The 27,906-nt window shown below is 56.6% G+C and overlaps 3 protein-coding genes across 4 annotated transcripts; 1 reads left to right on the top strand and 2 right to left on the bottom strand.

Moving 5' to 3' along the window:
• Window positions 1-1,052: 1,052 nt before the first annotated feature.
• Window positions 1,053-12,038, bottom strand: LOC137445083 (hydroxyacylglutathione hydrolase, mitochondrial). 2 transcript variants are annotated; one of them, XM_068146505.1, is made up of 9 exons: window positions 11,972-12,038; window positions 7,635-7,816; window positions 7,180-7,244; window positions 6,185-6,302; window positions 5,083-5,191; window positions 4,409-4,512; window positions 3,891-3,992; window positions 3,111-3,190; window positions 1,053-2,751 (listed from the first exon to the last, which is right to left on the bottom strand). In XM_068146505.1, the coding sequence occupies exons 2-9, from the start codon at window positions 7,737-7,739 to the stop codon at window positions 2,652-2,654; spliced, it is 783 nt and encodes a 260-aa protein (XP_068002606.1). In that variant the 5' UTR covers window positions 7,740-7,816; window positions 11,972-12,038; the 3' UTR covers window positions 1,053-2,651. The 2 variants fall into 2 exon arrangements, with proteins under 2 accessions (XP_068002606.1, XP_068002605.1); XM_068146504.1 differs by lacking the exon at window positions 11,972-12,038 and adding an exon at window positions 11,856-11,946.
• A 92-nt stretch (window positions 12,039-12,130) lies between these two features.
• On the top strand, window positions 12,131-13,213 carry LOC137445087 (oxaloacetate tautomerase FAHD1, mitochondrial-like). Its single transcript, XM_068146511.1, has one exon. It carries the CDS (start codon window positions 12,186-12,188, stop codon window positions 12,855-12,857), a length of 672 nt encoding a protein of 223 aa, XP_068002612.1. The 5' UTR covers window positions 12,131-12,185; the 3' UTR covers window positions 12,858-13,213.
• Window positions 13,214-15,575: 2,362 nt separating this feature from the next.
• Window positions 15,576-27,697, bottom strand: LOC137445080 (meiosis-specific with OB domain-containing protein-like). The gene is made up of 13 exons (XM_068146501.1): window positions 27,629-27,697; window positions 25,685-25,742; window positions 24,391-24,522; window positions 23,494-23,566; window positions 22,334-22,529; window positions 21,560-21,660; window positions 19,890-19,942; window positions 19,709-19,804; window positions 18,801-18,902; window positions 18,141-18,294; window positions 17,277-17,460; window positions 16,549-16,635; window positions 15,576-15,793 (listed from the first exon to the last, which is right to left on the bottom strand). The coding sequence occupies exons 1-13, from the start codon at window positions 27,695-27,697 to the stop codon at window positions 15,665-15,667; spliced, it is 1,434 nt and encodes a 477-aa protein (XP_068002602.1). The 3' UTR covers window positions 15,576-15,664.
• Window positions 27,698-27,906: the final 209 nt, after the last annotated feature.

Below are 27,906 nucleotides of genomic sequence, written 5' to 3'. Positions count from 1 at the left end.
GGGTCACGCTGCGTGGGGCGGGCAGAGCGCCCGCAGGGCCCCGCGGCGGGGCTGGGGGGTACCCCACGCACGGCTGCCGCCCGGCCCCGCGGCTGCAGGCAGGGGGAGCAGCGGCTGCGGCACTGCGGGGGCCGCAGGCTGGGGACAGCTCCCAGCGCTGAGCTTCACAGAGCCCCAGGCTGGCTCAGGTGGGAAGGGGCCTTGGAAGCTCCTCCAGCGCAGCCCCCTGCAGGGTCAGCCCCAGCCCCAGCCCCAGCAGGCTGCTCACAGCCCCACACAGCCTGGCCTGGGACGGTGCCAGGCATGGGGCAGCTCCCACCCGCCTCTGGGCACCAGGGGTCAGGCTCTCACCACCCTCAATGCCAAACAGTTTCAACCTCCCTCTTTTACCTCAAACCTTCCCCCCTTGCTCTGCCACCACAGGCCCTGCTCAAAACTCTGTCCCCAGCTCTCTTCCTGCCCCCTGAAGCACTACAAGGCCACCAGAGGTGTCCTGGAGCCTTCTCTTCTCCAGGCTGTACAACCCCAACTCTCAGCCTGGCCTCACAGCAGAGGGCTCCCAGCCCTGCCAGCTCTGCTGTAGCCTCCTCTGGCCCTGCTCCAGCAGGTCCCTGTCTGTGCTGAGGACTCCAGAGCTGCCCCAGCAATCCGGGGGGGCTCACTCCTGAAGTGACACTCGGTGTGGTGACACAAGATGGCACAGACAAGTCCTGGCCCTGGGAGGGAGATGCTGGGAGGGGCAGAACTCCAGGGACAGCTCCCAAGCCATGCAAGCCCCCAGAGCACCAAAGGTGTGGGGCATAAGCAGGGCCATGCCACAGCTCCCTTCCCAGCTTCATTTCAGGGCTGCCCATGGTGCCCTAAGTGCCACTTGTGAGCAGCTGCCAGGAGGAGCCAAGCGCTGCACAGTCTCTGACCCTCTTCAAAAGGGAAAGAGAACTGGAGCAGAGCCCCCGAGGGACCCCAGTGCCACCCACTCCTTCCCAGGATCAGGCAGCCCCTTCCAGCTGGTTGCCTTCAGCCCCTGGCAGTGAATAACCACAGGAAGCACATGAGGAGACAAAGACATCTTTAAGGAGACAAAGAATCTTGTGAGACACAGCCCCCTCCTCTCCCCCCACCCCCCTGGCTCTGCAGGTCTCACTTCTGGCTCCCTTGCCAGAGAGCCAAGCGCCTTGAAGCAGCACAGCACTGAAGCAGAGGGGGCAGGGGGGCTCCAGGTACCACTTTTCTTCCCAAGCTACAGAAAATTGGCTTTCTCCAACCAGCCAAGGCCTGGAGCCAAGCCACAGCCTGCTCCCCACTGCCATCACACAGGGGTGGCACAGCAAAGCCCCAGCAGGGCACTCAGGAGCTGCCAGGCTGCATCCTGCTGCTACTTACCCAGAACCAGAAACTCCTGCACCTGGGACAGACCTCCAAGCATCAACCCCACACACCATGGCCATCACACCATGGCCCAAAGTGCCACGTGCACACATTCCAATACCTCCAGGGACGGGGACTCCTCCACCCCCAGGCAGCCTGCTCCAGTGCCTGACCACTCCTGCAGCAGAGACTGCTCCTGATCTCCAGTGCAATGATCTGAGCCCTGCCCTGTCAGTCTGTGGCCACCCTCACCACAGGATCAGTTTGGTCAGCAGAGACCTTTAGGATCACCAAGTCCAACCCTGTGTACTCTGTACTGTAGGTCATGTCACCTCTGTGGCCTCTCTGGAGCAGGCTGCAGGGGGGGTGGTGAACCCCAGCAGCTGCTGTAGGTCAGGCCCATGAGCTGAGGCTCCCAGAGCCAGCCCAGCTCCTGCCAGTGCTCACCAGGGCAGCTAAGAAATGCTCCTTTGCCACATGACAGCAAGGTACCAAGCAGCTATGGGCAGTGAGGCATCTGCTGGGGGGTCTCATGCAGTGAGGCAGCAGGGAAGCTCTTCCTGGGGGTCTGAAGCAGCAAAGGTCTTCTCCATCTGGGTGGCACTGATCCCAGTAGCACAGAGGTGACCCTGAGGAGCAAGGAGCAGGTCCATGCAGGCAGGCTGCAGTGAAGAGCAGGAGGGGTGAGCAGCAGGGTGGCCTCCAAGCCAGCAGTGCTGCCTGGAGGAGTCTCTGCAGCCCAGGAGCTGGAGAGCAGAGCAAAGCTGAGCAGCTCCCATGTGCTGCTCCCAGAGCCAGACCACTCTGCATATTGCACAAAGCCAGCCCTGGGCTGGTGGTGGCAGCGTGGCTCTGCCACTGAGAGCTGCTGGGAGTGGAGCCAGGAGGGACAGACCCAGGCAGCAGCCTGGAGAAGCCAAAGCCTCAGCTGGAGATGCAGCTGCAGGAACACATCAGCCCAGCCCCACCACCTGCCTTCACATCTGGCTCCCACTGCAGCAAGAGGAGCTTCTCCCTAGCCCCTTCCCCAACCCAGCCCCTGAGCCCAACCCCTGTGAGCAGCTGCACTGCCAGCTGGGGAGCCAGCAGCAGGGGGATGAACACTTCATCAGAACACAAATGTGCTGGGGGGAGCTCCAGGAGGGCAAAGTGCTTTGGGATTTATCCTGCATGAACACCAAAACCTAAAGGGGACTGAACTGCCTCGGCCAGGACAGGAGGTTGGACTGCCAAGACATCTGAGGAGGCTGAGGGGAGCTGGGGGGCAGGAGAGGGAGCCAGGCTCAGTCCTTGGGCACTCGGAAGTTGTCCTTCTCCTTGCGGATGGCTCCCATGGTCCGCACGGGGTCGCTCTCCCCCGCGTGCTCCTGCACTGTCTTCTCCCTGCCGCAAGGGAACACAGCTCAGGGCTGCTGCCACCTCCAGCCTGCACCGAGGGGCAATGTGGCACTTCAGGACCAAAGGCCCTGGCACTGCCTTATCAGCGACCTTGGCTGGAATGCTTCTGGCACAGCAGCTTCTGCTGAGCCCATCTGCCACATCCTGCTCGGTGAAGGACCTTAAACAGCACAGCAGAGCTCCTCCTGAGCCAGGGGAGCTCAGGGCAGCAAGCTCCTGCCAGGATGGAGAGGGTGTCTGAAGGAGGCTCCTGAGAGCATCAAACCAGGGCAGTGCAAGGCACTGTGGAGATCTCCCACATCCCCCCCAGCAGGAGCACCACAGCAGCCAGGCCTGCCCCGTACCTCACTCTCATGAAGGGGTTGTAGGTAAACTCCTCTGCGATGGTGGAGGGGATGGTCGGCTCCCCGCTGTCATACTTGGCCTGGGACAGAGAGGGCTCTGCTCAGTGAGGCATCTTCTGGTGAACACAGAGCAGCCTGGACACCAACCATGCAGGGCTGGCTGCTGCTGCATCCAGCTGCCTGAGAACCACAGCATCCCAGACTGGGCTGGGTGGCAAAGGGCCTTTAAAGTCCTCCAGTCCAGCCCCTGCAGCCAGCAGGGACAGCCCCAACCACAGCAGGCTGCTCACAGCCCCAGACAGCCTGACCTGGGCTGAGGCATCTCTGAGCAAGCTGGGTCAGTCTCACCACCCTCAGTGTAAAATGTCTCTTCCTTCTCTCCACTTTGGGTCTCCCTCTATCAGTTTAAACCATCCCCACTGGTCCTGTCACAAGAGGCCCTGCTGCTCCTCAGGCCAGGGCCAGGCAGAGCTGGACAGACAAGCACTGAGGAACACACAGAGACACCTGGGATGGAGCTGACCCTCCCTGACAGGCTTGGACACCAGCCTGTTAGTACACCAGGAAGTTCTGAAGCAGGGCTGCACCTCCACCTGACAGCAATGCAGCTGCCCTGGGCCCCAAGCAACCTGCTCCCCAGCACAATGCTCCTCTGCAAGCACAGCTTACAGAAGGGGCTCTCAGCCTCTGTCTCCCCAGCATTGTCTTCTCTCCTCTGCCTCTGGAGGGAGGCTGTGCCTGCATGAGAGCAGCAGGTCTGGGGAGGGGGTTCCAGCTTACCTTGGCCCAAGCAAGCTTCTCCTGGACAGCAGCGTTCTGGGGCTCCACGTGCCGAGCGAACTTGAGGTTGTTGATGGTGTACTCATGGCCACAGTAAACCCTCTGGGGAGAGAGGGGAGGAGTGACACCAGGGAGCTGGTGGGACAGAGGTGGAGAGCAAGGCAGCACCAGCAGTCTTATGGTAGAGCAGGCACAGCAGAGCACCCTCCAGAACACACAACAGCCTCCACTGGAGACAGGCCCAGGAGTGGTGCCAGGAGTGGTGCCAGGAGCTGCCAGCTGAGTGGCAAGGCTGGGGATGAGCTCAGGCACCCCCTCTCCAGCTGCTGTTTCAACAGCAGCAGCTGCTGGCTGCCCACAAAGCACCAACATCCTGGGGACGTCCCCAGCTAGTCAGCAAAGGTCACTCCTGAGGCAGGGAGCCACTGCTTCAGCAGCTGGGAGAGGCTCTCTGGAGGAGCAGGGCAGGGCAGGGCAGGCTCTGCCTGCTGGTGCCCACAGCAAGGGCAGGTCCATACCGTCCGGGGGTCCAGGCTGCCCAGGACCTCAATCAGAGCTCTGTACATCTCCTCTGGGGTCCCCTCGAAGAACTTCCCACAGCCAGCCACAAACAGGGTGTCCCCTGCAGGGAGACATGGACATGGTGTCAGGAGCAGGCAAGGGGGCTCACCCCAAAGCAGGAGCACAGGGTCCTGAGGCCTCAGTCCTGCCATTGCTGTCCCCTCTTGTCCTCTCTGGAGTGGTCAAGGAGCTTCCTCCTTGCTATGAGGATGCACCAAGATGAGTTCCCTCTGCTCTGCTCCCCCTTGCTCAAGCTGTTCCTTCCTCCATGCAGCAGTGGCTGCAAGCTCTGGAGAATGCCCAGCAGAGGGAAGAGAGCCTGGGGAGACTGCCTGCAGTCCTCTCCAAAAGAGGATCCAGGAGCTGCCCACCAGAGGAGCAGCAGCAGCCCCCCCTCACTCCCCTCTTTCCTCAGCGTCCTCTCAGCTTTGTTACAGAGCATGGAACACCAACAGGGTTTGGAGGCAGCCAACCAAGAGCTGGGTGGTGCTGGGCTGCTGCTGGCCTGGGTGAGCTCAGAGGCTTTTCCAGCTGCCACAGCTCTCTGCATGCCCCAGGCAGAGGCAGAGGCCGAGGGGAGCTCAGCTCCTCGCCACGCGGCCGGGCGGCGGCGCAGCCTCCGAGCCCTCACCTGTGAACACTGCAGGAGGCTCAGAGCTATTTGGCTTAGTCACATAGTAGCAGATGTGCCCAGATGTGTGACACGGCGTGCTGAGGCATTTCACATGGAGGGAGCCCACCTGGGAAGAAGGCAGAAGGCTGGAGCTGAAGCTGCTCTTTGCTTGCAGTGACAGAAAAGAATCAGGGCCGAGCCTGCAGGTCCCCCAGGCAAAGCCTCACACAGCTGGCAGGAAACATCAGCTCTGCTCCTGGGAGGCTCCAGCAGGAGAGGCCTTATGGCAGGGACTTGGAAGGGAGCTGCTTCCTCCCAGCAGGTGTTGTGACAGAACTGCCAGAGTCTTCCATCTACAGGAGCAGTGACCCAGGGCCTGGCTGGCAGCAGAGCAAACAGACCCAGAGCAGCACAGAAACTCCAAACACACTTAGTCAAGGGGGAAAAGCTCCAAACAACAGCATCCAAATGAAGCTGAAGGGAAGCAGAGGATGAGGCTCACCAAAAGGGAAGGATGAAACACATTCAGGAGGCCCAGGGGAGGTTCTCCCACCCAGGCCTGACCTGCACACCTTCCCCTGCCCCCACAGCAGCCCCACCAAAGGTGCACTGCAAGGCCAGCAAGTGACTCCCAGGGCAGGCTGCAGCTTTGAGAGCTCATCTGCACACAAGCAGCTGGGATGCAGCAAGGCTTGCTGCTAGAGCTCTGGGACAGCACTGCAGGCAGCTAGGGCCGCCCCAGCTCCTCCTCACCCTGCAGCCAGCCTTGGCTCAGAGCGCCGCTTGCAGCTGTCCAGCGCTAGCCAAGCTCCAGGCAGAGCACAGGCCCTGTCCTGCACACATGGGTGCTGAGCACCCCAGTCACAGCAGCTGTCAGAGAGCACAAGGACACCCAGCAGGCCCCACACCTGAGCCCTGCCAGTGTTCCCACCAGCAAAGCACCAGCAGCCAAGACAAGCAGAGGGCTGTGGGCCACGGGGCTGGGAAGGGAGGAAGCTCTGCTTCAGCTGGCAGCCGCGTCCCAGAGGGGTTGGGTGAGAGCTGAGAGCACAGCATTAACTCAGGGCAGCTCTGGAGCTGTGCCACCAGTGAGGCCAGCCCTGCAGCTCCCTGCCTTTACCTTGAGTGAGGTGAGGTGGGACACCTTCTGTGTCAGTGCCCCCACCCTGCTGTCCCCTCCGTACACCCGCAGCCCTGCCTCCAGCTTCGCCAGCTTCTCGTTCCCTCCTGCGTGGTCCCTGCGGGGCACAGAGACGGCTCAGGGATGGAGGCAAGCCTCCTTCTGCAGTGGTGACCTCCTGGTGACCACTTCTGCTCAGCTCTCCTCTCCTCATGCCAAAGGGAGGTGCGTGGATCCCCACCCCTGGAGGTGTTTAGAAGATGCAGAGCCATGGTGCTGAGGGATGTGGCTCAGCACCAGGTAGGCAGTGGCTGGATTTGACAGCCCGAAAGGTCTTCCCCACCTGAAATAAGGCCACGACTCTCACTGCTCCAGGGCAGCGGGAGGGGAGAACAACCTCCCAAAAAGCTCTCACCTGGCTGGGAAGCAGCAGCCTCAGGGGCTCACAGCCAGTACCTGGGGCAGGAAGAGCATGGGGTAACTGGAGAGAGACTTCAGCATGGAGCAGGCACACTCCCAACAGCTCAGCATCCACTCATGGTGCTGGTCCTGCCAGCTCACAGCTGGCTCTGCAGCCAGAGGTGGCTCCACTCTGGCCTGAGGTTACTCAGGTTCAGCAAAACATTCAGCCTCACCCCCCTGGCAGAGCTGATCTGGCACAGAGGTGCAGCCCTCACGTGAGCAGCACACCTCCCAGGCGTGCCCTGACGCCTCAGAGCGAGGGGCTCCCTCCCATGCCTCACAGCTACCTTCTCACCCAGCTGTTCCACTGCCCCCTGGAAGATCTCAGAGCTTTAAAGGCTCCAGGTGCTGGCAGACAGAGCTGGTGGCCTAAACACCCATCTGGTCACACCAGCTCAAGGGCTGGCTTGGCAAGAGCTCCCTGAGCTCTGACACTTAAGCTCCTGCTCAGAGAAGACCAACTTGCTCCAGAGGAGCACCAGCCCTCCCCTGCTGGCGTCTGTGCAGAGGGCCCCGCTCCAGCAGGCAGTTACCAGTGGTGATGGGTGGTGAGGACAGTGGTCAGCTTCACGCCGTGCTTCTTGACTGCATCCAAAACCTGCAGGCACAGGGCACAGCAACAGCAGCACAGCTCAGAGCACATCCAGGCCTGCTGGAGCCTGGACACAACTGCCCCAGGGTTTGGAAGCCACCCCAGCAGCTCTGCAGACAGCTCAGCCCCTTCTGAGCTCCGTGACAGCTCAGACTGTGAGGTCTCAGCCCTCAGCCCCATCTCCTTTCCTGCCCCACAGCAAACCAAGGGCAGAACCAAAAGCACTGATGGGCAGGGAGCAGTTCCCTGAGCCCAGCAGCAGACTGCCTGTGAAGGCCTGGCCCTACCTGTGCTTGGCCACAGGCATGGAGCCTGCGTGTCCTGGCTCCCCCACACCCCACTCAGCTGTCAGTAGCTCTCCTGTGGCTGTGGCACCCCAGCAGCAGACAGCTTTACCTTCTGGGGCTGCACAGGGTCCACGATGGCAGCCTCCCTGCTCTCCTCATCGATCAGCAGGTACATGTAGTTGTCGGTGAGGGCTGGCAGCAGCTCCACCTTCATGTCGGCTTGCAGCACCGTGTGCGCCCTCCGCTGCTCGTGCTCCGTGTGCAGGAAGAGCGCTGGGAGCTGTCCAGGACCTGGGGGCAGCCCGAGGGGGACCGAGTGGGACAGAGCACAGCAGCTCCCTCGGCCCGCGGCCCCGGACAAGCAAGGGTCTGGACAGCCCGGACTCCTGCCCGCAGAGGAAGGCAGAGGCCACGGCAGGACAAAGCCTCGGGGGCTGTGGCACCTGCCCCACGGTGTGGGAGGCTCCTGGGCACTGCTCACTGAGGGGTGCTGGTGCAGGGCAAGCACTGCACCCCGGCTGGAGAGAGGATCTCCAGGGCAGGAAAGCAGAGCAGAAAGGGAACAGCTGGACAAAGGTCAGCCTGGGACTTTGCAGCAACAGGCACCAAAGGCCACTTCACAGCACCAGAGGGGAAAAAGGGGATAAAAAGAACAACAACAGCAAAGAGAACTACAGCACTGCCACAGCACTGCCACAGCACTGCCACAGCACTGCCACAGCACTGCCACACTGCCACAGCACTGCCACAGCACTGCCACAGCACTGCCACACTGCCACAGCGCTGCCACACTGCCACAGCGCTGCCACAGCACTGCCACACTGCCCCAGCACTGCCCCAGCACTGCCCCAGCACTGCCACAGCACTGCCACAGCACTGCCACAGCACTGCCACAGCACTGCCACACTGCCACAGCGCTGCCACAGCACTGCCACACTGCCACAGCACTGCCACAGCACTGCCACACTGCCCCAGCACTGCCCCAGCACTGCCACAGCACTGCCACAGCACTGCCACACTGCCCCAGCACTGCCCCAGCACTGCCCCAGCACTGCCACAGCACTGCCACAGCACTGCCACACTGCCACAGCGCTGCCACAGCACTGCCACACTGCCACAGCACTGCCACAGCACTGCCCCAGCACTGCCACACTGCCACAGCACTGCCACAGCACTGCCACACTGCCACAGCACTGCCACACTACCACAGCACTGCCACAGCACTGCCACAGCACTGCCACACTGCCACAGCACTGCCCCAGCACTGCCACAGCACTGCCTCAGCACTGCCACACTGCCACAGCACTGCCACAGCACTGCCACAGCACTGCCCCAGCACTGCCACAGCACTGCCACACTGCCACGGCGCTGCCACACTGCCACGGCACTGCTGTCTGCTTGGGGACTTGGGGACATGCTGCCTGGGCAGAAGAGAGGCTCAGCTCCCCGGCTGGCCAGGCACCAGGCACACGAGCAGCAGGTTTCTTGCTCAGAGGCCACCTTGGTGCCCCAGCAGTGCCTCCCTGTTTGCTTTGGGTTCAATGTTTAATCAGATCCAAGGAGCAAATCTGACTCCAGCTGTAAACAAGCTGGGCTCCACCCCAGGGCCCTTGCACACCACTGCTGCTGACTGCCTGGCCCTAAGCTGTGCCAGCTCAGCCACTCTCACTTTGCACCACTGACTGTCCCTAAGGCTCCAGCCCTTGGTGCTGAGTCACCTCCAGCACTGCCAAAGGGAGAGGTCACCACGCTCCTAATCAGCCTGCCCCAATCTCCCAAGACATTTGCCTGCCCCTGATAAGAGCCTGCTCCAGAAAGCAGAGGCCTCACAGCCTGCCTGCAGCCTCCCTGGCAGCCTGCCTGCAGCTCCACACACCAACAGGCAGTGCCCAGCCCAGATCCCAGCTGGGACTGGGGCATGGAGCTGCAAAGCCTCTCTGCTACGACTGGCCCATCCAGAACTGCTTCCCCTTCCACCTCCAGCACCTCACTTGCTTATGAAGGAGCTGAGAAGGGGAGATGGCAGCAGAGTGGAGCACTGTGCTGCAGGGAAAGCCCCGGGGCACAGCAGGGTAGGCATGCAGTGGGTGTTTGATGATGGCACACGGCACAGAGGAAAGCATCCAGCCGTGGTGAGGGCTCCTCCGGAGCAGAAGAGGCCCTCCAGGAACAGAGTAAAGCACAACAATCTCCTCACTACTGCTTGGCAGGGGGAAATGCATCACCAAGTGCCTGCTAACTGCTCACTAACACAAAGCACTCCTGGCTGCTGTGCCCTCTGTGCCTTTGCATGCTGGATGGTAACTGGGGGGGAAACCAAGCCCACAGGCAGAATAAAACACAACCTTACCTCCAAGGCAAAGGAACTACTGACAAGCTGCAAGTGCTTGCCCCTTATGAACCACTTCTGACCCTGGCCAGGCTCCCTGCAGCCCTCTGCACGTGTAACTCACAGCTCTGGCCACACACCCCCAAGCTGCACCACAGGAAATGTTCTCTAAGTGTGGCTCCAGGACAGGACCAAGGAAACAGCCAGGACCAAGCAGCTCCTCCTCAACTCCCACATCCTGCCAGCTGCCTGCTCAGCCAGCAAGCCACACACACTCTGGCCAGAGGGATGTTCTCAACCCCACTCCTGCTGCAGGAAGCTGCCCAGGCCACAGGCGACCTCTGCCCCGAGCCCACCAGCAGCAGAGCCTTCCAGGGCTGCTCTCACAGGCAGAGCTCCGCTCCAGGATCCCTGCCCAGCGCCCCCATGGCCACTCAGCTGTGGAACAAGTCCCTGCTGGGGCAGGGAGCACTGGGGAGAGCAGAGCACCATGGCCTCAGCTCTCTGGGACAGGAGGCTGGTGCAGGAGGAGCTGCCCAGAGGGAAGGGTTTGTGTCACCACATCAGCACAGAGGGGTGAGGAGGGGAGCAGGCTCCTGTGTGACCCCAGGCAGCAGCAGTGCTCACAAGCAGAGCCCCTCAGCAAAGGGCTGCTTCAGACAGGCTCCCCACAGTGTTCTGGTCTGCTCTAGCTCATACAGGGTGGAAAATGCCCCTTTCAGATGTGGCTGTGCCTCCAAGGCAGCAGCCAGACCATCCCTGCCACGCCTGGGGGCAGAACACAACACATGCAGAGTTTTCTGGAGACCCAGCAAGTCTGTGCCTTCACACAGCACCCAGGAGTTGGCCTCCCGAGCTAGAGCAAGTCCCTTGAGCAAGAGACTTGATCTTAGAGCTCCTTCCCAACTGAAACAGTCCTGAGTCAAGCTGCCAGACTGGCACAGGCTGGCAGAGGCTTACAGCCAGCATGGGCAGGGCAGGCACCCACCCAGCAACCTGGGGATGCAGGTTGGAAGGGATCCTCAAAGCTCATCCTGTCCAACATCCTGCAGTCAGCAGGGACACCTCCAACCAAACCAGGCTGACCAGAGCCACGCCAAGGCTGACCCTGAAGGTCTGCAGGGACCTCAGGAGCTGCTGCCTGCTGGGTCTGATGTGCTCCCCAGACAGCAGCAGCTGCCAGGTCTGGCAGCGAACTTCAAAGGCCCCAGCACTGCCCCAGTGCCGCCCCAGCGCTGCCCCAGCACTGCCCCAGCACTGCCCCAGCCCTGCCCAGCACTGCCCAGCCCTGCCCCAGCGCCACAGGAGGCTCTCGGAGGGGCGATGGACACACAGTGCCACAGACAGACAGACAGACAGACTGCAGCGGCAGGCCCTGACCTACTTGGGGCTGTGAGTCAGCTCCAAACCTGGGCACACCCTGAGCCAGGGAACCAGGAGAGAATGAAACCAGCGTCAGCCCCAGGGGCTGCAACCCCCAGCCCCCCACGGGGCCCAGCCGTACAGGGCAAGGGGCACAGCATGCCCAGTGCCAGCTGCTCATGGGGCATCGCAGGCCCGGTCCCCGGTGCCAGCTGCTCAGGGGGCATCGCAGGCCCGGTCCCCGGTGCCAGCTGCTCGGCGGGCACAGCACTCCGCCCCCGGTGCCAGCTGCTCAGGGGGCATCCCAGGCCCGGTCCCCGGTGCCAGCTGCTCAGGGGGCATCCCAGGCCCGGTCCCCGGTGCCAGCTGCTCGGCGGGCACAGCACTCCGCCCCCGGTGCCAGCTGCAGGAGCGCACTGCGGGCCCGGTGCGGGTGCGCAGAGGGCACAGCGCCGCCGGTCGCGGCCGGGCACCGCAAGCCCTGTGCCCGGCGCTGGCTGCCGTGGGTCCCCGCGCAGCTCCCGGCCCCGCCGCCCCCCGCCCCCCGCCCGCCGCGGCGGAGGCGCTGCCCGGCCCGAGGGCCCTGCCCGGGGCGCGTCCCGGCGCCTGCCGCCCGCCGCCTGCCGCCCGGCCCCGTACCGGCTCGGAAGCAGGCCCCGGCTCCCGCGGCCAGCAGGGCGGTGCCGAGGCGCCGCCAGCCCCCGCCGCGCATGGCGCCGCGCCCCGCCGCAGCCCCGCGCCCGGCCCCCGCTCACCTTTGCTCCCTGCCCCGGGAGGCGGCCCCGGCCCCGGCGCGCGGCAGGGGCGGTGCCCAGCCCGGCGCCCCCCCCGCTGCCTGCCCCGCCCCCGCCAGCCGCCGCCCCGCGATTGGCTGCCGCGGCCGAGGCGGAGCGGCGGCGCCGGGCACGGCAAGGACGGCCCAAGGGCGGCCGCGGTCTGTGCCGGGAGCGCCGGAGCGCGGCCGCGGCTATGGCGACCTCCAAGCCGCTGTCTCGCTTCTGGGAGTGGGGCAGGAACATCGTCTGCGTGGGGCGCAACTACGCGGAGCACGCCCAGGAGATGGGCAGCGCGCTGCCCCGCGAGCCGCTCTTCTTCCTCAAGCCTTCCTCGGCCTACGTGAGGGAGGGCTCGCCCATCCTCCGGCCCTACTACAGCTCCAACCTGCACCACGAAGTGGAGCTGGGAGTGGTGATCGGCAAGAGGGCGCAGGCGGTGCCCCGGGAGGCTGCCATGGAGCACGTGGCAGGCTATGCCCTCTGCTTGGACATGACGGCCAGGGACACCCAGGAGGAGTGCAAGAGCAAGGGTCTGCCCTGGACCCTGGCCAAGGGCTTCGGCTCGTCGTGCCCGGTCAGCGACTTTGTGCCCAAGGAGAAGATCCCAGACCCTCACAAGCTGAAGATCTGGCTCAAGGTGAATGGAAAGCTGAGGCAGGAAGGGGAGACCTCCTCCATGATCTTCTCCATCCCTTATCTGATCAGCTACATCAGTGAGATAGTCCCCCTGGAAGAAGGAGACTTGATTCTGACAGGGTCCCCCAAAGGAGTGGGGGCTGTGGAGGCCAACGATGAGATAGAGGCTGGGATCAGCGACGTCATCTCCATGCGGTTCAAGGTGGCTCAGCAGCAGCGTGGATCCTAACCAGGACTCCGTCTGCAGGGGAAGAGGCTCTCCTGGAAGCATCTGGTGAACAAAGACACACAGGCTTGTGCTGTCCCTGCAGCACCTGTGTGCCCCAAGGGTTGTGCATCAGGCACAATCCAAGAACTCCAGACAGCTCCATCCTCGTGGAGGCTTCATCCTCCTCCTCGTCTGTGAGCCTGGAGTCCAGCCCAGCGTGGGGCAGATGATTAACAGCCAAACCATTCCTTGGGACTGCTGCTGAGAACAGTACCCTGGGCAGCTGGGGAGGGAGGGGGGCTGGCTGGCACCACTCTCCTGCTGCTCGGAGCTTTGCCACTGTATTGCCTTGTAATAAAAAGTGTAACCAATTACAATGGTGCTGTAAGAGCAGGAGCTCAGCCCTGCTGTAAGAAGTCCAAGGTGTCTCTCGAACAGTAAAGCAAGAGCTGAAGAGCTGCACCTTCAGAAAGAGTTCCTCACCTTGGGGTATCCACAATCAAAAGATGAAGGGATCTGGCCAGGCTGGATCAATGTGCCAAGGAGAGTGGTGTGAGGTTCAACAAGGCTTGGAGCACAGCAACCCCCTGAGCACGCCAGGCCTGGGGCAGGGTGGCTGGAAGCTGCCCAGCAGCTGGGGCCCTGGGGCTGTTGGTTGACAGCAGCTGAAGATGAGCCAGCAGTGTGCTCACATTACCCAGAAGGCCAACAGCAGCCTGGTCTGGACCAGCAGTAGGAAAGAGATCCTGCCCCTGTGCTGGGCACTGATGAGGCCACACCTTGAGCCCTGGGGTCAGTTTTGGGCCCCTCATGCTAAGCAGGACAGTGAGGGGTCCAGAGGAGGGCACTGAAGCTGGGGAAGGGACTAGAGAACAGGGCTGGGGAGGAGCAGCTGAGGGAGCTGGGGGTGTTTGAAGGAGACTGAAGAGAGGCCTCATTGCTCCCCTCAGCTCCCTGAGAGGAGGGCAGAGGCAGATAGGGGTTGGTCTCTTCTCCCTACTATCAGGTGATGGAATGAGAGGAAAGGGCCTGGAATTGTGCTAGGGGAGGTTTAGGTTGGACATGAGGAACAATTTCTTTGCTGCAGGAGTGGTCAGGGATTGGCACAGGCTGCCCAGGGAGGTGGTGGGGTCCCCATCCCTGGAGGCATGCAAGAAGCCTGTGGCCATGGCACCTGGGGCCAGGGTGGTGTTGGGCTGATGTTGGACTCAATGATCTTAAAGGTCTCTTCCCACCCAAACAGTTCTGTGGTGTCCTAAGATTGCTTCTCAGATCAGTTTCCTGGTTCCTCTGTGGCACTCCTCAGGTGCACAGGTCAGAGGGTTCCTTGCCCCTGCCTGTCCTGCTCTGGGGGCACAGTGCAGCAGGCAAGGTGGCAGATGCTGGCAGGTGTTTGTTTGGTCTTTTCCTCATCTGAGCTTTAGATACTCTTCTAAAAGTAAAATAATACAACAGATGAAGAGGAAAGCAGCTCCCTGATGAAGATCACCAGTAAGCTTGTCCTTGCTTCCACTGCTTTAACTCTACAGCTAAAAACAATCTGCCTGCAGCGGTGTGCAGGGCAGCAGAGTCCCCAGCCCTTCCCAGCTGCTCACAGCTGCACTGAGCCACTGCCCCTTGCCAGACCCCGGCTGATCAAACCCTCTCTGCCACTTTGCACGACAGAAAGTTCTCTTTCAGTCTGAAGGAGTGACAGAGCAAGCTGTGAAATGTAATTAAAGCCATTAGAAGCCAGCATCAAAACTTCCCCTCCCCAAAGGCTGCACGGAGCTGGCGAGCTGGAGCCAGAGCAGATGGAGTCTGTTCGTCTCCACACCTGCGAGCACCGGAGTTGAGCGTTCCCATGTCTGGGAGGAGCTCTTCATAGCCACCAGGAACAGTCTGGGCCTGAGTTCTGTGATTCTCAAGTTGCTGGAGCCCAGAGAAGCAGCTCTGGGAAAGAGCAGCATAGTGCAGGGCACTGTGAATCACACAAGGAAAATGAAAGTGAACGTAGACTCCTACGGTGGGTTGGGCTAGAGGGGAGCTGGAAGATCATCCAATTAGCTCCCTGAGAACCCCCCTGCCCTCCCCAAGGGAAGAGAAAGGAAACAGGGGAGAGAGACTGATGGGATGGGGAAGAAAATGAAACCAGACCAGGGCAGTCAGCTGCAGGAGAACAGAAAGGGCAGCAAATAGATCAGACCCCAGGGCAAACACGTGCAGAAAGGCAGGACCTGCATCCCGGGGCGCTTTCTGCTCTGCTGAGAGCAGCTCTCCGGGGGGAGGAAGAGTCCTTTCTCCTCTGCCACCTCTAGGCTCGGATTGGGTGTCAGAGGTCCCTGGTGACTGATATCTGCTCTGCTCAGACTCACTCTGCCCTGCAGAGGAGCAGCCCTGCAAACACCACAGCCACTTCCACACCTCTGCAGCTGCCACAAGGGCCACATCTGGGCTCACAACCTGCACCACAACCCCAGGCACTGCTTCAAACTGGGTCTTTAATTGTTTGTTTTAATTAACACAAAAGTAGCAGGAAAAAACCAGTGGCTAAACCCTACAGACACTGAACACTGCTTGTGGTTTCTGATAGTGTCATGCATTCTAAGCTGAGTGAAGAGAGCTTCCACCTCCCTTGCAAAGGGCTGAATTCAGTGGAATTCTTCTGAAGCTGAGGCACCAGAATGCTTTTTCAAGCCCAACCACCTGAGAGGTGAGCAGAGAAGCTCCCTGCAGGGGGTCAGCAAAGCACATCCCTTCCTTACCATCAGAACATACTTAGCACAACAGAGCAGCAGCAGCATCCCACTGCTGAGAGTGCAGTGAGGGGAGTTCTCCCCTGGCTGCTGTTAATGGTGCAGTCTCTTGCTCCCAGTCCCTTTTCCCAGCAGGCTCTGAGTTGCCTCTCTAGGGTCTGCCAGTTGGCACGACAGAAGGTTCACTTTCAGCCCAGTTCTCCAGCTGGGTGCCAAAGTGCCCTGTAAAAAGAGTGGAGGGGGTTTGGTGTTTACTGCTGCATGGCACTTGGAAATGTCTTCTCTTCCAGCCTCACACAGGCTGTCACTGGAAGCTCTGGGCATACAAATTTTACCTCATTTCATGGAATCCCAGGCTGGTTTGGGTGGGAAGGGAACCCTCAAGCCCATCTATTCCAACCCCCCTGCAGTCAGCAGGGACAGCCCCAACCAGAGCAGGTTGCTCAGGCCACGAACAGCCTGCCCTGGAACAGTTCTAGGAATGGGGCACCTCCCACCTCTCTGGGCAACCAAGAACAGAGACTCACCACCCTCAGGGGCAAAGATCTCATCTTTCTCCCCAGTCTAAATCTCTGTCTTATAGTTAAACCAGCACCCCTTGTCCTGTCACAGCAGGCACTGCTCCAGCTTTCTTCTTGGCCCCTCGAAGTCCTGAGAGGCCACCAGAAGGTCTCCCCAGAGCCTTCTCTTCTCCAGGCTGAACAGCCCCAACTCTCTCAGCCTGGCCTCCCAGCAGAGGGGTTTCAAAGCCTGGGGGTGTGGTGCTGAGGGCCATGGTCTAGCAGTAGATTTAGGAGCATTGGTTTCATGGTTGGACTCAGTGTCTTTTCCCCCCACACCAATTCTGTGATTCAGAGTAGGTACAAAAGCTAATCCTCAGTTTTCAGGGTTCAGCAGAATCAGCAAGGAGTTTGTCAGTACTAAACACACTGCTGAATGGGAACCAGCCAGGGGCTTAATGAACATCAGACCCTAACCTTAAAATAGACCTTGCTGCGCTCCAGAAGCAGCTGCCACTTCAGAGCAGTCTTCTTGTCTTCTGCTAGAGCCAGGAACTCATGGACCTGTTAACAGCACCACAGAGCAGTCCTTCAGCCTGCAGTTAGAGCACCTCCACAGCAAAATGCTGATGAAGAGAGCCTCTTGCATCTTTTGAGACGTTTCAGAGCTGTGGTTTTGTGCTGTAAGGTAGTGTTTGGTGTGATCTGTGTGCTGGGCAAGTCAGACTGTCAGAACCAGTGACAGAGTGTTTGGAAAGCAAAGACAGGCAATTCCCAACGTGTCCTCAGAGGTGGTGGGCTGAAGAGGGGCTTTACTTCTGCACTCAACAGGATTCTTCTTCTTAGCAGCTACTGATTTCTACCTTTTGACTGGTGACCCTCTCTGTGTGTGTGTACCCCTTGGTACACAGCATTCTCTGAACCAGGGTACACACACACAAAACCATTCCATAGATTCACTCCTGGAATGGTTTGGGTTGGAAGAGACCTTAAAGCTCCTCCAGTTCCAACCCCCTGCCATGGGCAGGGACATCTCCCACCAGCCCAGCTTGCTCAAGGGCCCATCCAGCCTGGCCTTCAGCACCTCCAGGGAGAGGACATCCCCACCCTCCCTGGGCAACCGGTTCCAGTGTCTCCCCATACACACATCGACACTTACTGCTCCCCTTCCTCAGTCAAATAAACCCCAATTCATTTCTACTTACTGTGCAGCCTAGAGTTTCCTCAGCCACACAGTCAGAGAGGTAACAGGAGGGAAGAGTGCCTGTGTGATCTGTCACATCCACCAGGATGTCAAAGCTCGCAAAGGTTGGTCTGGAATCTGAAGAGACTTCGCTGCAGAAGGTGCAGGTGTTGGACCCTTCGCTCACTACGAAGCGGCAAACTGAGCTGAAACAGCAGAAGAGAGTTAGTGCTGCCCTGCAGTTCCCCCTGCTTGGAAGCTCTTTGCTAGGCTGAGCTTCCCAAGAGGCTTTTTGCCTTCCCATCTTCTAAATTCTTAAGTCTGCCTGGGATGAGATGGCCTCTGTCTTCTGCTCTCCTCTGGACTCAGAGAGAGCAAGGCCTCCAGAAAGCAAACTCCTTTCCTTGCAGCTTCTGCAATCCAAGTGCTCAACCCTGCAAGTGTTCAAAGCTGGGATGGATGTGGCCTTGAGCAACCTGGGCCAGCAGGAGGTGTCCCTGCCTATGGCAGGGCCATCAGACTAGATGATCTTTAAGGTCCCTTACAACCCATAATCACCCAAGGGAAGCAGTGGATTTCCCTACACTGGGCAGATTTAAGGCTCAGCTGGGCAGAGTGCTGGGCCAGATCGTTTCAGCTGTGCTGTCACCTAGAGACTTGGACCAGGGGATGCTTGGGGTCCCTTCCAGCCTGGCATTCTGTGGTCCTGTGATCACCCAAGCCATCCTCTGATTCTAAGCCTACACCAGAGGAAACCACATGGCATTCTCCAGGGGAGTTTTATTCCTTGTCTGGAACTGGACTAAGGTAGTGTCCTGTCTGATCTGGGTCAGGAGAAGAGGGAGAAGCACTGCATGGTACAAACGTGAGGCAGGCAGCTGCTTACCATCTGTTACGAATAACTTTGGATGTGTTCTCATCAATGTCCAGGGTGGACAGGTAGCCATAGATAATGCCATAGACTGGCTCCAGTTTGCCATCACTCTGGGAAGCTTTCTCCTTCAGCTGCTCCACAGTGTAAACATCAACTATAGTCTCCACTGAAAAGTTGAAAGGACATGTTAAGTGTGTCTGAGAAAGAAGCAGTGCAGAAGAGCAACAACAAAAAGGGGATTCAGGGCATCAACAGGAGAGGATCTGAGCTAAAACAACCAGGAGAGGCCCTCCAAGACTTTCCTTTTGAAGCAGGTTCATCATTTAGGGGCAAGAAATAAAGCCAAAGGGGAGTCAGGGGAGAAAAATAGCTAATGTTTAATCTTTGTGTGCCCCAAAAAGGTGTTGGGCAAGAACTTTCCCTCTCCAGTTTTAGTACTTCTTCAAGACAGAACAAATTGTGCCAGGCAGGCTGCAACTGGCAGAGTCACCAGCCTTGGAGAGAAATAAGTGGTCAGGGGTGGTCCCACTAACAGCAGTCCAAACTCTAAGCATTCAGCCAGGCAAGACTTGAGGTTTGGTCTGGTGAGCGTACAGAGCAAGAGCTTGCTGCTGCAGCTGCACTGGGAAGGACACTCAGTAGGTAAAGCCAAGGGGTTGGATCCATGCTTACAGTTGATGGAATCTTTTGCCTGCTCGTCCATCCTGTCATGCAGAGCTCCTGAGCATGCACTGTCTTTTATGAAGCTGAAGAGAGCATTTGCTTCTGCTGTTTCTGAGGAGTGCATGTGGAAAAGTTCTTACTGCATGCAGCATGTTAATCAGCAGCAGCATTGCACAGAATCATGGAGTTGGTTTGGTTAGAAAACACCTCCAAGGTCATCAACTGTCACCCCAGCGCCATCAAACCTTGTCCCCAGGTGCCACAGCCACAGGTTTCTTGAACAGCTCCAGGGATGGGGACTCCACCACCTCCCTCTGCCAGTCCCTGACCACCCTTGCAGCAAAGAAATTTTTCTTGATTTCCAAGCTAAGCCTCCTGTGGTGCAGCCTGAGGACATTTCCTCTTGTCCTGTCATTACTGGGTAGCAGAGGTGAACACTGGTCTCACTCCAGCCTGCTTTCAGGGAGTCTCCCCTCAGCCTCCTTTTCTCCAGACTAAATAACCCAAGGTCCCTCAGCTGCTCCTCACCAGACCTATTCTCTAGACCCTGAACCAACTTCATTGTCCTCCTCTGAACTGGCTCCAGCAGCTCAGTGCCCTTCTTGGAGCGAGGGGCACAACACTGCCCTCAGTACTTGAGGTGTGTCCTTATTCTCCTAGTACCAACATCTCACCTCTTGGAATTAGCCAAGAGCTGCTTTTGGCTCTTGGACTGCAACTGTTAGTCCTGGATGAGATGTGGGGAGGCTGCTTCCATGAAATAAAGTAATTGGACAATGAAAAAGGTGGAAGCCAAAAGCCAGTGGTGACAGAGAAGAAAGAGGGAGCTTCCTGAAGCAAGCAGGCAAACGTCATCAGGCCTCCATTCTAGCCCATAATAGTTGTTAATACTGGAGTCAGACTCCAGCAGCTCCTACCTGGGTTCGTTGTGATGATGGTTTTGGATATCACAGTGGCAGTCATGCAGTTCCTGAATTTGTCAAAGCTGATCCTCACATCTGAGGCAAAAATGACTGCAGAGACAGGAGGAGAGCAGCCCTGTTACTGCAGGGCTCACACCAGCAGCCACATCACAGCAGGAGCCCCAGGCTACGGTACCTGTTTCTCGTGGGATCCAACTCTGTGCCAGCTGAATGGATTCATTATCCCAGCTACATTAAAGAGAGAGAATGGATCACAACACCACTCCAAGTGTTTATTACTGAACTAGTAAGTGATGTAGCTGAGGTGGTCAAAGGGGACACAACTCCTGTGTCAGTGCACGTGCAAATGAAACGCTGCCTGCCCCCACAGGGATCTGCTCTGCAGCCAGGCAGGATGCTTTATGGATGGCCTCTTTCATCCCATGCCAAACAGGATAGAATACAGAGCTATTAGATTGGTCAAAATGATTCAATGCAGAATATAATGGGGCAGATACTGTCTGCATTTCAGGGCCCTGGCCAAAGGAATCTGTGAGTGCAGCTAAAAGAGCTGCTTATCAGCTGGGCCTGGGCTGAGGGAACCACTCGATGGCTCTCGTCACTGGCCAGATGTTCAGCCAGCTTTCCAACACTGGAACCCTTGTGAGTGGGGATGGTGAGACTGGAGTGAGGTCAGTGGCATCCCTCAGAAATGATAATGTGATGGTCCCTGGATAAAATCTCTTTCAGCTCCTCCTAAGTTTGGATGGCAAGAACCCTGCCAAGGCACAGTTTGCTCTGGTGGCTCTCTCCCTTAATCCCTGGGAAAAGATTTAAGGCATTTCCTTTCCATCTGGCATGGCTCAGCCACCTCTTCACTGATGGCCTCAGAAGTATCTTCACCACAGTCCTGTTGCTCAAGGACTTCCTGAATCTTTGCCTCCAGCTGTGGCTTCATGAAAGCACAAAAGAAGCAGAGTTTGGAGTGCACACAGCAACTCCACCTCCCCTCTGCTTCTGAGCAGCCCTGAAGGATACAGCTCTGGATTGCTACTTGCCAGCCCTGGAGTAAGACTCCCAGTGAAGCTGCTTCTGTAACTGACACTGGGGGCAGCTGAAGGGCTGGACAGCCTCACCCTGTTGATGCCTGGTCGTGTTTGTGTGTCCATTCACTGTGGTAAGCATTACAGGGAGGGACAGTGCAGTTTCTCAGTCAGTGCAGTGCTGGCTTGCTGCATCTATCTAGGGAGCAAAGGGCATTCTGACCAAGGGACAGCCACCCCCAGGCAAATGGTGCCCCCAGAGCTTGCAGATAGATAAGCCCTGAGTTTATTGCACAACTCCCTGTGGGAGCAAGTCACTGTTCACACCCATGAGGGGATGGGTGCAGTCAGCAAAGGGATACAGGCTGCAAACATGGCCAACCATTCTCAACCTATTTCCATTCCACCTGTGCACACTGCTTGGCTTTAACAAAGCAAGCCTGCTCCTCCTGTACTCTCAGCCTAGCCTGGGGAAGAAGGGCACTGCCTTTGCGACTGGTTTGAAAGGCCATTTCCTGAATTAGCTCAGATGTCCACATTAAAAAACAATGTAGCTGTTTGGCCCTGAGCTTCCTTGTGCCATCCATGAGCTCACAGGCTGTCAGCAGAGTCATAAGGCAGACAGTACAAATGAGGCCACTTTAATGAGTCTCCTTTTTTTAGCCCCTGTTTAGTGTGCACTGGGGGTCACACACAACTGTCAATCCATCTCAATTAAAAGGCAGTGTTTTATCAGTGTCAGAGTTAGTGCCTTTGCCTACTTTTGCACTGATGTGTGTGGGTTAGTGGATAAGAAAGCCCCAAACAAACAAAAAGAGCTTACCATACTATTGGAAAAGACATCTCAGTTTCATCATAGAGCTTCACTTCACACCTCTGACCTTTCCTCTTGTCTGAGGTCATAAAATACTTCGGCTCCCCAACCTTTAAGAAGAAAGAGAAGCAGTCACTTTGTTTCCTGGGTTATCACTTTTATCCTCCTAAAACTCTTAGTGGCAAAGAGTTGAAGAGAGGAAACCCCCAGAAACAGCATTAAATAGAACCCCCACCTGTACACCACTCAAAGTCTGACAGCAGCAACTCTACTTCAGGATAAGGAGGCACATTTCAAAGTCTTAATTTGTCTTACATTTTCCTACAATAGTCTCATATCTAATTTAGAAGAGTTCATGGCTTGCATGTCTGCAAGTTCTCTACTCCTCAGAGGAAGCTGACACGAGACATTCAAAGACAGCTGCAGGCTGCCCAGGGAAGTGGTTGAATCCCCCTCCCTGGAGGTGTTTCACAGCTGCAGGGATGTGGTGCTGAGGGATTTGGTAGAGCTGGAGAATGGTTGGACTGGATGATGATCTTTAAGGTCCCTTCCAACCAAAGTGATTCTGTGCTATGATTTCTGTGGCTGTGACTTCCCCCCTCGTGTTGCTGATGAAACCTCACGTGGTGGCTGTGGTGACTCTGCTGAAGTGGCTGCCAGCTTCAGCAAACCAACCCAGCAATGGCTGTCCAGCCTGAGAGCCAGCATGCAGAGCCACACCTGCACCAGTGGAGCTACCCCTGGGACAGCAGAAACACAGCCTGCTGCAGCTCCTCTACTCACTGACATCACAGCTGCAAGCACATTCAGGATCCTTCCATCCAGGCTTTGTCCATTTGCCATGATATCACCCAGTGAGTAGTAGTCCTGGGGGTCCTTGACAGGCAGGTGCAGCAGGGGAAGCAGCCTCGTGTCCATGTCATAGCCGGAGGAAGCTTTGACCACGGAGTGAGTTTCACTCAGCAGCAATTTGTAGCCACTAAAGGGTGTGCACAAAACACAACACATCCATCAGCATTTCACACTGCAAAGTCTGGACTCAATTCACAGGAGGAAATAACTGCTGGTTGCTGCCTTTCTTCTTTGCCCTGAAGATGGGGGAAAGTTGGGATTAATTTGGTCTAAAGTTAGTTTGTAAGAGTTACATACTCTTGTGTTACTGCAGGCTTATTGGGCACTTTGTACTTATGGGTGATCTGGTGGAGGATGTCCCTGCTGACAGCAGGGGGGTTGAACTGGATGACCTCTGGGGTCCCTTCCAACCCAAACTGCTCTCTGGTTCTGTGAATTAGGAAAGTAGCTGTAACTAAAGACGAGGTGTGTGAGCTTAGCTTGGCCTAGTATCTGCATCTTAGAATCATAGAATCAGCAAGGTTGGAAGAGAGCTCAAAGATCATCGAGTCCAACCTGTCACCCAGCACCTCATGACTAGACCATGGCACCGAGTGCCACATCCAATCCCCTCTTGAACACCTCCAGGGACGGTGACTCCACCACCTCCCTGGGCAGCACATCCCAACGGCCAACAGCTCTCTCTGGGAAGAACTTTCTCCTCACCTCCAGCCTAAACTTAGCTACCTCAGGTAGGTTAAGACATATCTAAGTTAAGATCTGCAGTTTCATAGAGAGATTCAAGTGTCTGATAAAAGACTTGGGCAAAAACCAACTCCATGTTAAATCACTTTAGCTGAGCAAACTCAACAGGAGTGACCCTGGTCAGTTACCAAGGGCATCATTTAGCACATGATTACTTCATGGCCAGGTACTGACAAATATCTTCCCTTCTGAGACTTCTTGCCCACACCTGGATGAGCACAGGAAGAAGGTAAAACTCTGTAAGGTGACCAGTTCTAAACTCTTGCACCAGCTGCCTGCTGCCAGCTAATGCAGGCACTGATTTTGATCCTCCTGGAGAGAACCACCAGGCTGTGCTTTACATTTACCTGGGAGTCACAGGGTTGAATTTTTCTTCCCTCTCTGCTTCCTTGGACTGAACTAAGGGATTTTCAATTGTAACTAAAACAAAACATGGAGAAATAAAGTTAGCAAACTGAGCATAGCCATATAGGAAGAAAGAGAGCTCTTAAAAGTGGTTGTTGTCCAGGTTAAGTACAGCAGAAGTGTGCAGTAACTCCTGACAGATATTTCCATACCCTTCAGGCAGCTCGTGGAGTCACAGAATTATTTCAGTTGGAAAAGGCCTCCAAGATCATCATCTCCAAGCATCAACCTAAACCCACCATGGTCCTTAAACCATGCCCCAGAGTGCCGCATCCACACCTTAGGCAGGATCCTCAGGAGTTTAAGGAGAGTCCTCAAGACATTCAGTGGAAACAACACACAGCTCTCCAGCAGCTCTTATCTGCTCTGAGCTCTCAGCCAAGGCAGCAAAGTCTTTGTATTAACAGAACAGGAGAAGAGCACAGACAACAAAGAGTTTTGCTGGGCTTTTCTGAGCAATTGTCGTCGTAACTATGCCTAAATGAAGACAAACACCAAAGTCCCTCACAGAGCTTCTTTGTCATCATTTATAAGGACTGAACATAGTGTAAGAATTTGGATTGATTGACTATAGGTGAGTTCTGGGTGGCTGCGTTCAGGGGGTTGTATCTGGCCCTTTTGTTGACATATTTACTGGTTTTGAGTTTAAATCCTTGAGGTCTCATTGCCTCTCCTCTTTATACTCCACATATCTGAACAGTTTGTTTCCAATTAGAATGTTTTCTGGGTCCTCAGAGGAAAATAGAGCAAAGCCACAAGTACATAACACTGATTTACTGGGGGAAAAAATCCCACCCCAGATCCAAGCAGACACATGCTGAGAAGGAACTCCAACTCACCACAGTCACCAACTCTGAAGCTTTCGGAAAGTGATCTGACATAGTCCTCCTTGCCCCAGGCACTGACGTTAATGAAGTACGCAGGTGAGTCACGAATGGTGAAGCTGAAGGTGTATCTCTCGGCCCCGATGTCTGCAACCCCGAACAGCACTGTCACACTTCATCGCCACAGCTGGCTGCACTCGAGAGTTTATCTACCAAAGCTGGGATTTGGATCCAGGCTTTCCCAGACTCCGCCGAGGGTTCCCTGCCCGCGCTGCGGGGCAGGGCCGCTAGAGGGCAGCAGACCGCGCAGCACCGCCGCCGCTGTCCCGAGCGGGGCCGGCTCCCGAGCGGGGCTGGCTCCTGCCCGTGCCCAGCGGGACCCGCACCAGCCGTGTGCGGAGACATCTCTTCACTTTAGGGGACGCCTCATGAACTTACAGATCTAACGCAAGAGGGACAGGCTGCAGGAAGACCTCACTACGGCCTCTCTGTACTTGAAAGCCTGTCAGAAAGCTGGGGACAAACTCATGAGCAGTGCCTGTTGGGACAGGACCGGGGGTGGTGGTTTGAACTAAAAGAGGGAGATTCAGACTAGAGACGTGGGGAAAAAAAGTTATGATGAGGATGGTGAGACCCTGGCACAGGTTGCCCAGAGAGGTGGGAGATGCCCCATCCCTGGAACCATTCCAGGTCAGGTTGTCTGGGGCTCTGAGCAGCCTGCTCGAGGTGGGGATGTCCCTGCTGGCTAAGGGAGGTTGGCCTGGATGAGCTTTAAAAGTCCCTTCCAACCTAAAGCATTTTCTTCTGAATCAAAGGATCACAGGTCTTTCCCAACCAAAATAATTCTATGGTAATTCTGTGCTAGGATGAGGCTGGTGCCTCAGCACTCAATTACTTATTCCCCTCCTTAAGGCATCTGCTTGACATTTCTGTTGCAAGAGAGAATGAACATAAGAGACCAAACCAACCGCCCAGTCCCTGGAGGGGCTCAAAAACCCTGTGGACACGGCCCCTTGGGACACAGTTTAGTGGCCATGGTGGCCTCAAGCTGTTGGCTGGACTCAGTGACCTTCTTCAGACCCTTAATTCCGTGCCAGAGTTTCCCCAAGCAAACTCTGATGGCTAAGGTTTAGCCACACTCCTGCTGCCCTCTCCTCCTCCTCCAGCACACACCTGGTCTTACTCTGGCACCCTTCCATGCTGGTTTGCACCAAGCACTCTGTTTACCATCTACCCACTGAGTGCAGTCCCAGGCACCGAATTCCCCGTGGAAGGAAAAAGAGGTAAAAGGAGTTAAGAGGGACTGTACTTTTTCTGTCTGGAAAGCCTCTGACATCTGTTTTCCCAATAACCACACCGATTACACTCTAGAAAATAAAGAGATGATAGAAAACAAGCATTAGACACAGATGGATGGCATGAATTGGATTTCATGGGCTTGCACTCTGCTGATGATAATAAACATATTTCTGACTGGAAATCAGTTTAATCTACTTATCCCACAGCACCACATGAGCTAAGGACTAGAACATAAACATCCCATTTTCCTGTAAGAAAGAGAGTGACTAATAACAATATTCCAAGGAACCCATCTGGTTCTGTTTGGAAAGACAAGGGGAGGACAAAAGTTCACCCAAAGCATGCCCGGTGCTGGCTGCTCTGCATGCATCTCTCCTCAGCTGGGCAGCAGTAGTCTTGTTTCACACTCCCTGCTCGGGACTCAGGGCCCCTGGCACACCCCAGGCAAAGCCTGGGCAGAATTTAGTTCACAGCTTTCCCTTGCTGTCAGCACGGACACACACCTGTACAGGGGACACACAGATCCTGTCCCCAGCCCACAGCACAACTGTGGGCAGCTGCCTCTCCTCTGCCAGCCTCAAAGGGAGCTCAGACAATGAGCTTTGTCCTCTAGGACAAAGTGTGGCACATCCTTCTACTGTGCTCCACACGTGCCCTGACTTCCAGAGCCTCCACACTTCCCTGCTCCAGCACGGGAGCCCCAGCTAACAAGCTGGCCCCAGCTGGCAAGGGGCAATGTGACAAGTTAATAATCCACAGGGGCTGCCTTCTGCACCTCTGCACACAGCCTGCCTGACCTCAGGGTAACTGTGAGCCGTCCACACGTGCTCAGAGCCTGGCTCGGAGGGTCCCAGTGGCCTTTGAATCACTAGGTGGAGCAAGGTAGCTGCCTTACCCCACACGGATGGAAACCATCAGGAGGACAGCGGGGAACGAGCGTCAGCTCCCAGCTCTTCCAATCTGACAGAGCATCTTCTAGCTGCCAGCTGGCCCCCAGCGTGCAGGGGGATAGATCTATCTAAGTTCCTTTTGTTTCTTTAAAGACCACATTTCAACTCAACCAGAGTGCAGCACACCCTGCATCTCAACACCCAAAGACTGACCTTCAGGGTGTCTCTTGCCTCTCTTCTTCCCTGGGGACAGGGAATGAAGCTGCACCTCCCAAACCTGCTGATTTTATTCACCTCTAAAACTCCCAAGAGAAAGATGCTGAGTTTTACAACACACTCCCCCTGCTCAGCTCCTGCTCCAGTGATGATGGTCCTCAGTCAGGACAACAGCAACAACAGACTCACTCTCAAACAGCTGCCTGAGTCTGCCAACAACAAAACTTTGCTGATTTAGGTTCAGCTTTTGGTTCATCCTACTCTCCTGTCCTCCCCACAGGGAGAATTCTTAGCTCCTTATAAGCCAACAACCACCCAACCCACTTTGTGCTCTAAGTAGAAATGATGCTCCCTGACATGCAGCTGTCAGATTTTCACCCAGGTGAAACACAGAAGTTTTGTTTGAACGGTCCAGGCCTAGCTTATGCAGCCCAGAGGGGCTGAGCACGCCGCTGAAGCTTGCAGGATTGGGCCTTACGCCTCCACGGCTCACCGTGAGAGAGCATTGTGGGTTCCAGATGTATTGTGACTGCATAAAGCTGATTCTGTAGCTGCCTTTGCTAATTCAGTATCCATTTAAACCCCACAAAGAAGCCTCTGATACTCTCAGGCACTGAATTGCCCAAGCCAATATCTATAGCTGCCCACAGCACAGGGAAGCCACGACAGCAGCATCAGTTTTCCTTCTGCTGCTTTTTGCACAAAGAAGGGAAGGTGCTTTCCATCTGACAATTACACTAATGCTGTTACTCCCTAAATCCACATCAATTACATAATTTTGCAGTCATACAATCCAGCCATATACCATTTCATCTGAGAACAAAAGGAACTATGTCCATGAGACTTACAGGACGGGCCAGGTTTGGATGCAGGTCTGCCAGAGCAACCAAGTCCCGGGCTGGGCTGGCGTAGGCCATTCTTGCTCTGCAACTTGAGAAGACTAGTTTAGATTGTTTGGTTGAACCTAAACAAATCATTTCAAGCTATTCACAGTGAGAAACAGCAAGTTACTTTTTAACACCAACTCTTGCCCTAAGTAGCATCTGTTTCCAATGGAAAGCATTTCAGGCCACCAGAGGCAGGCAGCTCTTCGCCGTTTGTGTTTGGGCCACGAGAGTTGCACAGC

Source organism: Melanerpes formicivorus, unplaced genomic scaffold (assembly GCF_026170545.1).
Source record: "Melanerpes formicivorus ecotype bairdi unplaced genomic scaffold, bMelFor1.0.p_v2 SCAF_14, whole genome shotgun sequence".
In the NCBI taxonomy this organism is placed as follows: Eukaryota; Metazoa; Chordata; class Aves; order Piciformes; family Picidae; genus Melanerpes; species Melanerpes formicivorus.
This window is presented reverse-complemented; position numbering and strand designations above follow the sequence as displayed.

Coding starts and splice junctions, on each gene's coding strand:
- LOC137445083 (XM_068146504.1), bottom strand. CDS start 11,928: ATGCGCGGCGGGGGCTGGCGGCGCCTCGGCACCGCCCTGCTGGCCGCG. Junction 7,245..7,634: donor ACCCTGTGCAGCCCCAGAAG/GTAAAGCTGTCT, acceptor CTGTGCCTGCAG/GTTTTGGATGCAGTCAAGAA. Junction 5,192..6,184: donor CCCACCTCACCTCACTCAAG/GTAAAGGCAGGG, acceptor CCTTCTTCCCAG/GTGGGCTCCCTCCATGTGAA.
- LOC137445087 (XM_068146511.1), top strand. CDS start 12,186: ATGGCGACCTCCAAGCCGCTGTCTCGCTTCTGGGAGTGGGGCAGGAAC.
- LOC137445080 (XM_068146501.1), bottom strand. CDS start 27,697: ATGGCCTACGCCAGCCCAGCCCGGGACTTGGTTGCTCTGGCAGACCTG. Junction 22,530..23,493: donor TTCAACCCTGTGACTCCCAG/GTAAATGTAAAG, acceptor CACACCCTTTAG/TGGCTACAAATTGCTGCTGA. Junction 17,461..18,140: donor AAAGTTATTCGTAACAGATG/GTAAGCAGCTGC, acceptor CTGCTGTTTCAG/CTCAGTTTGCCGCTTCGTAG.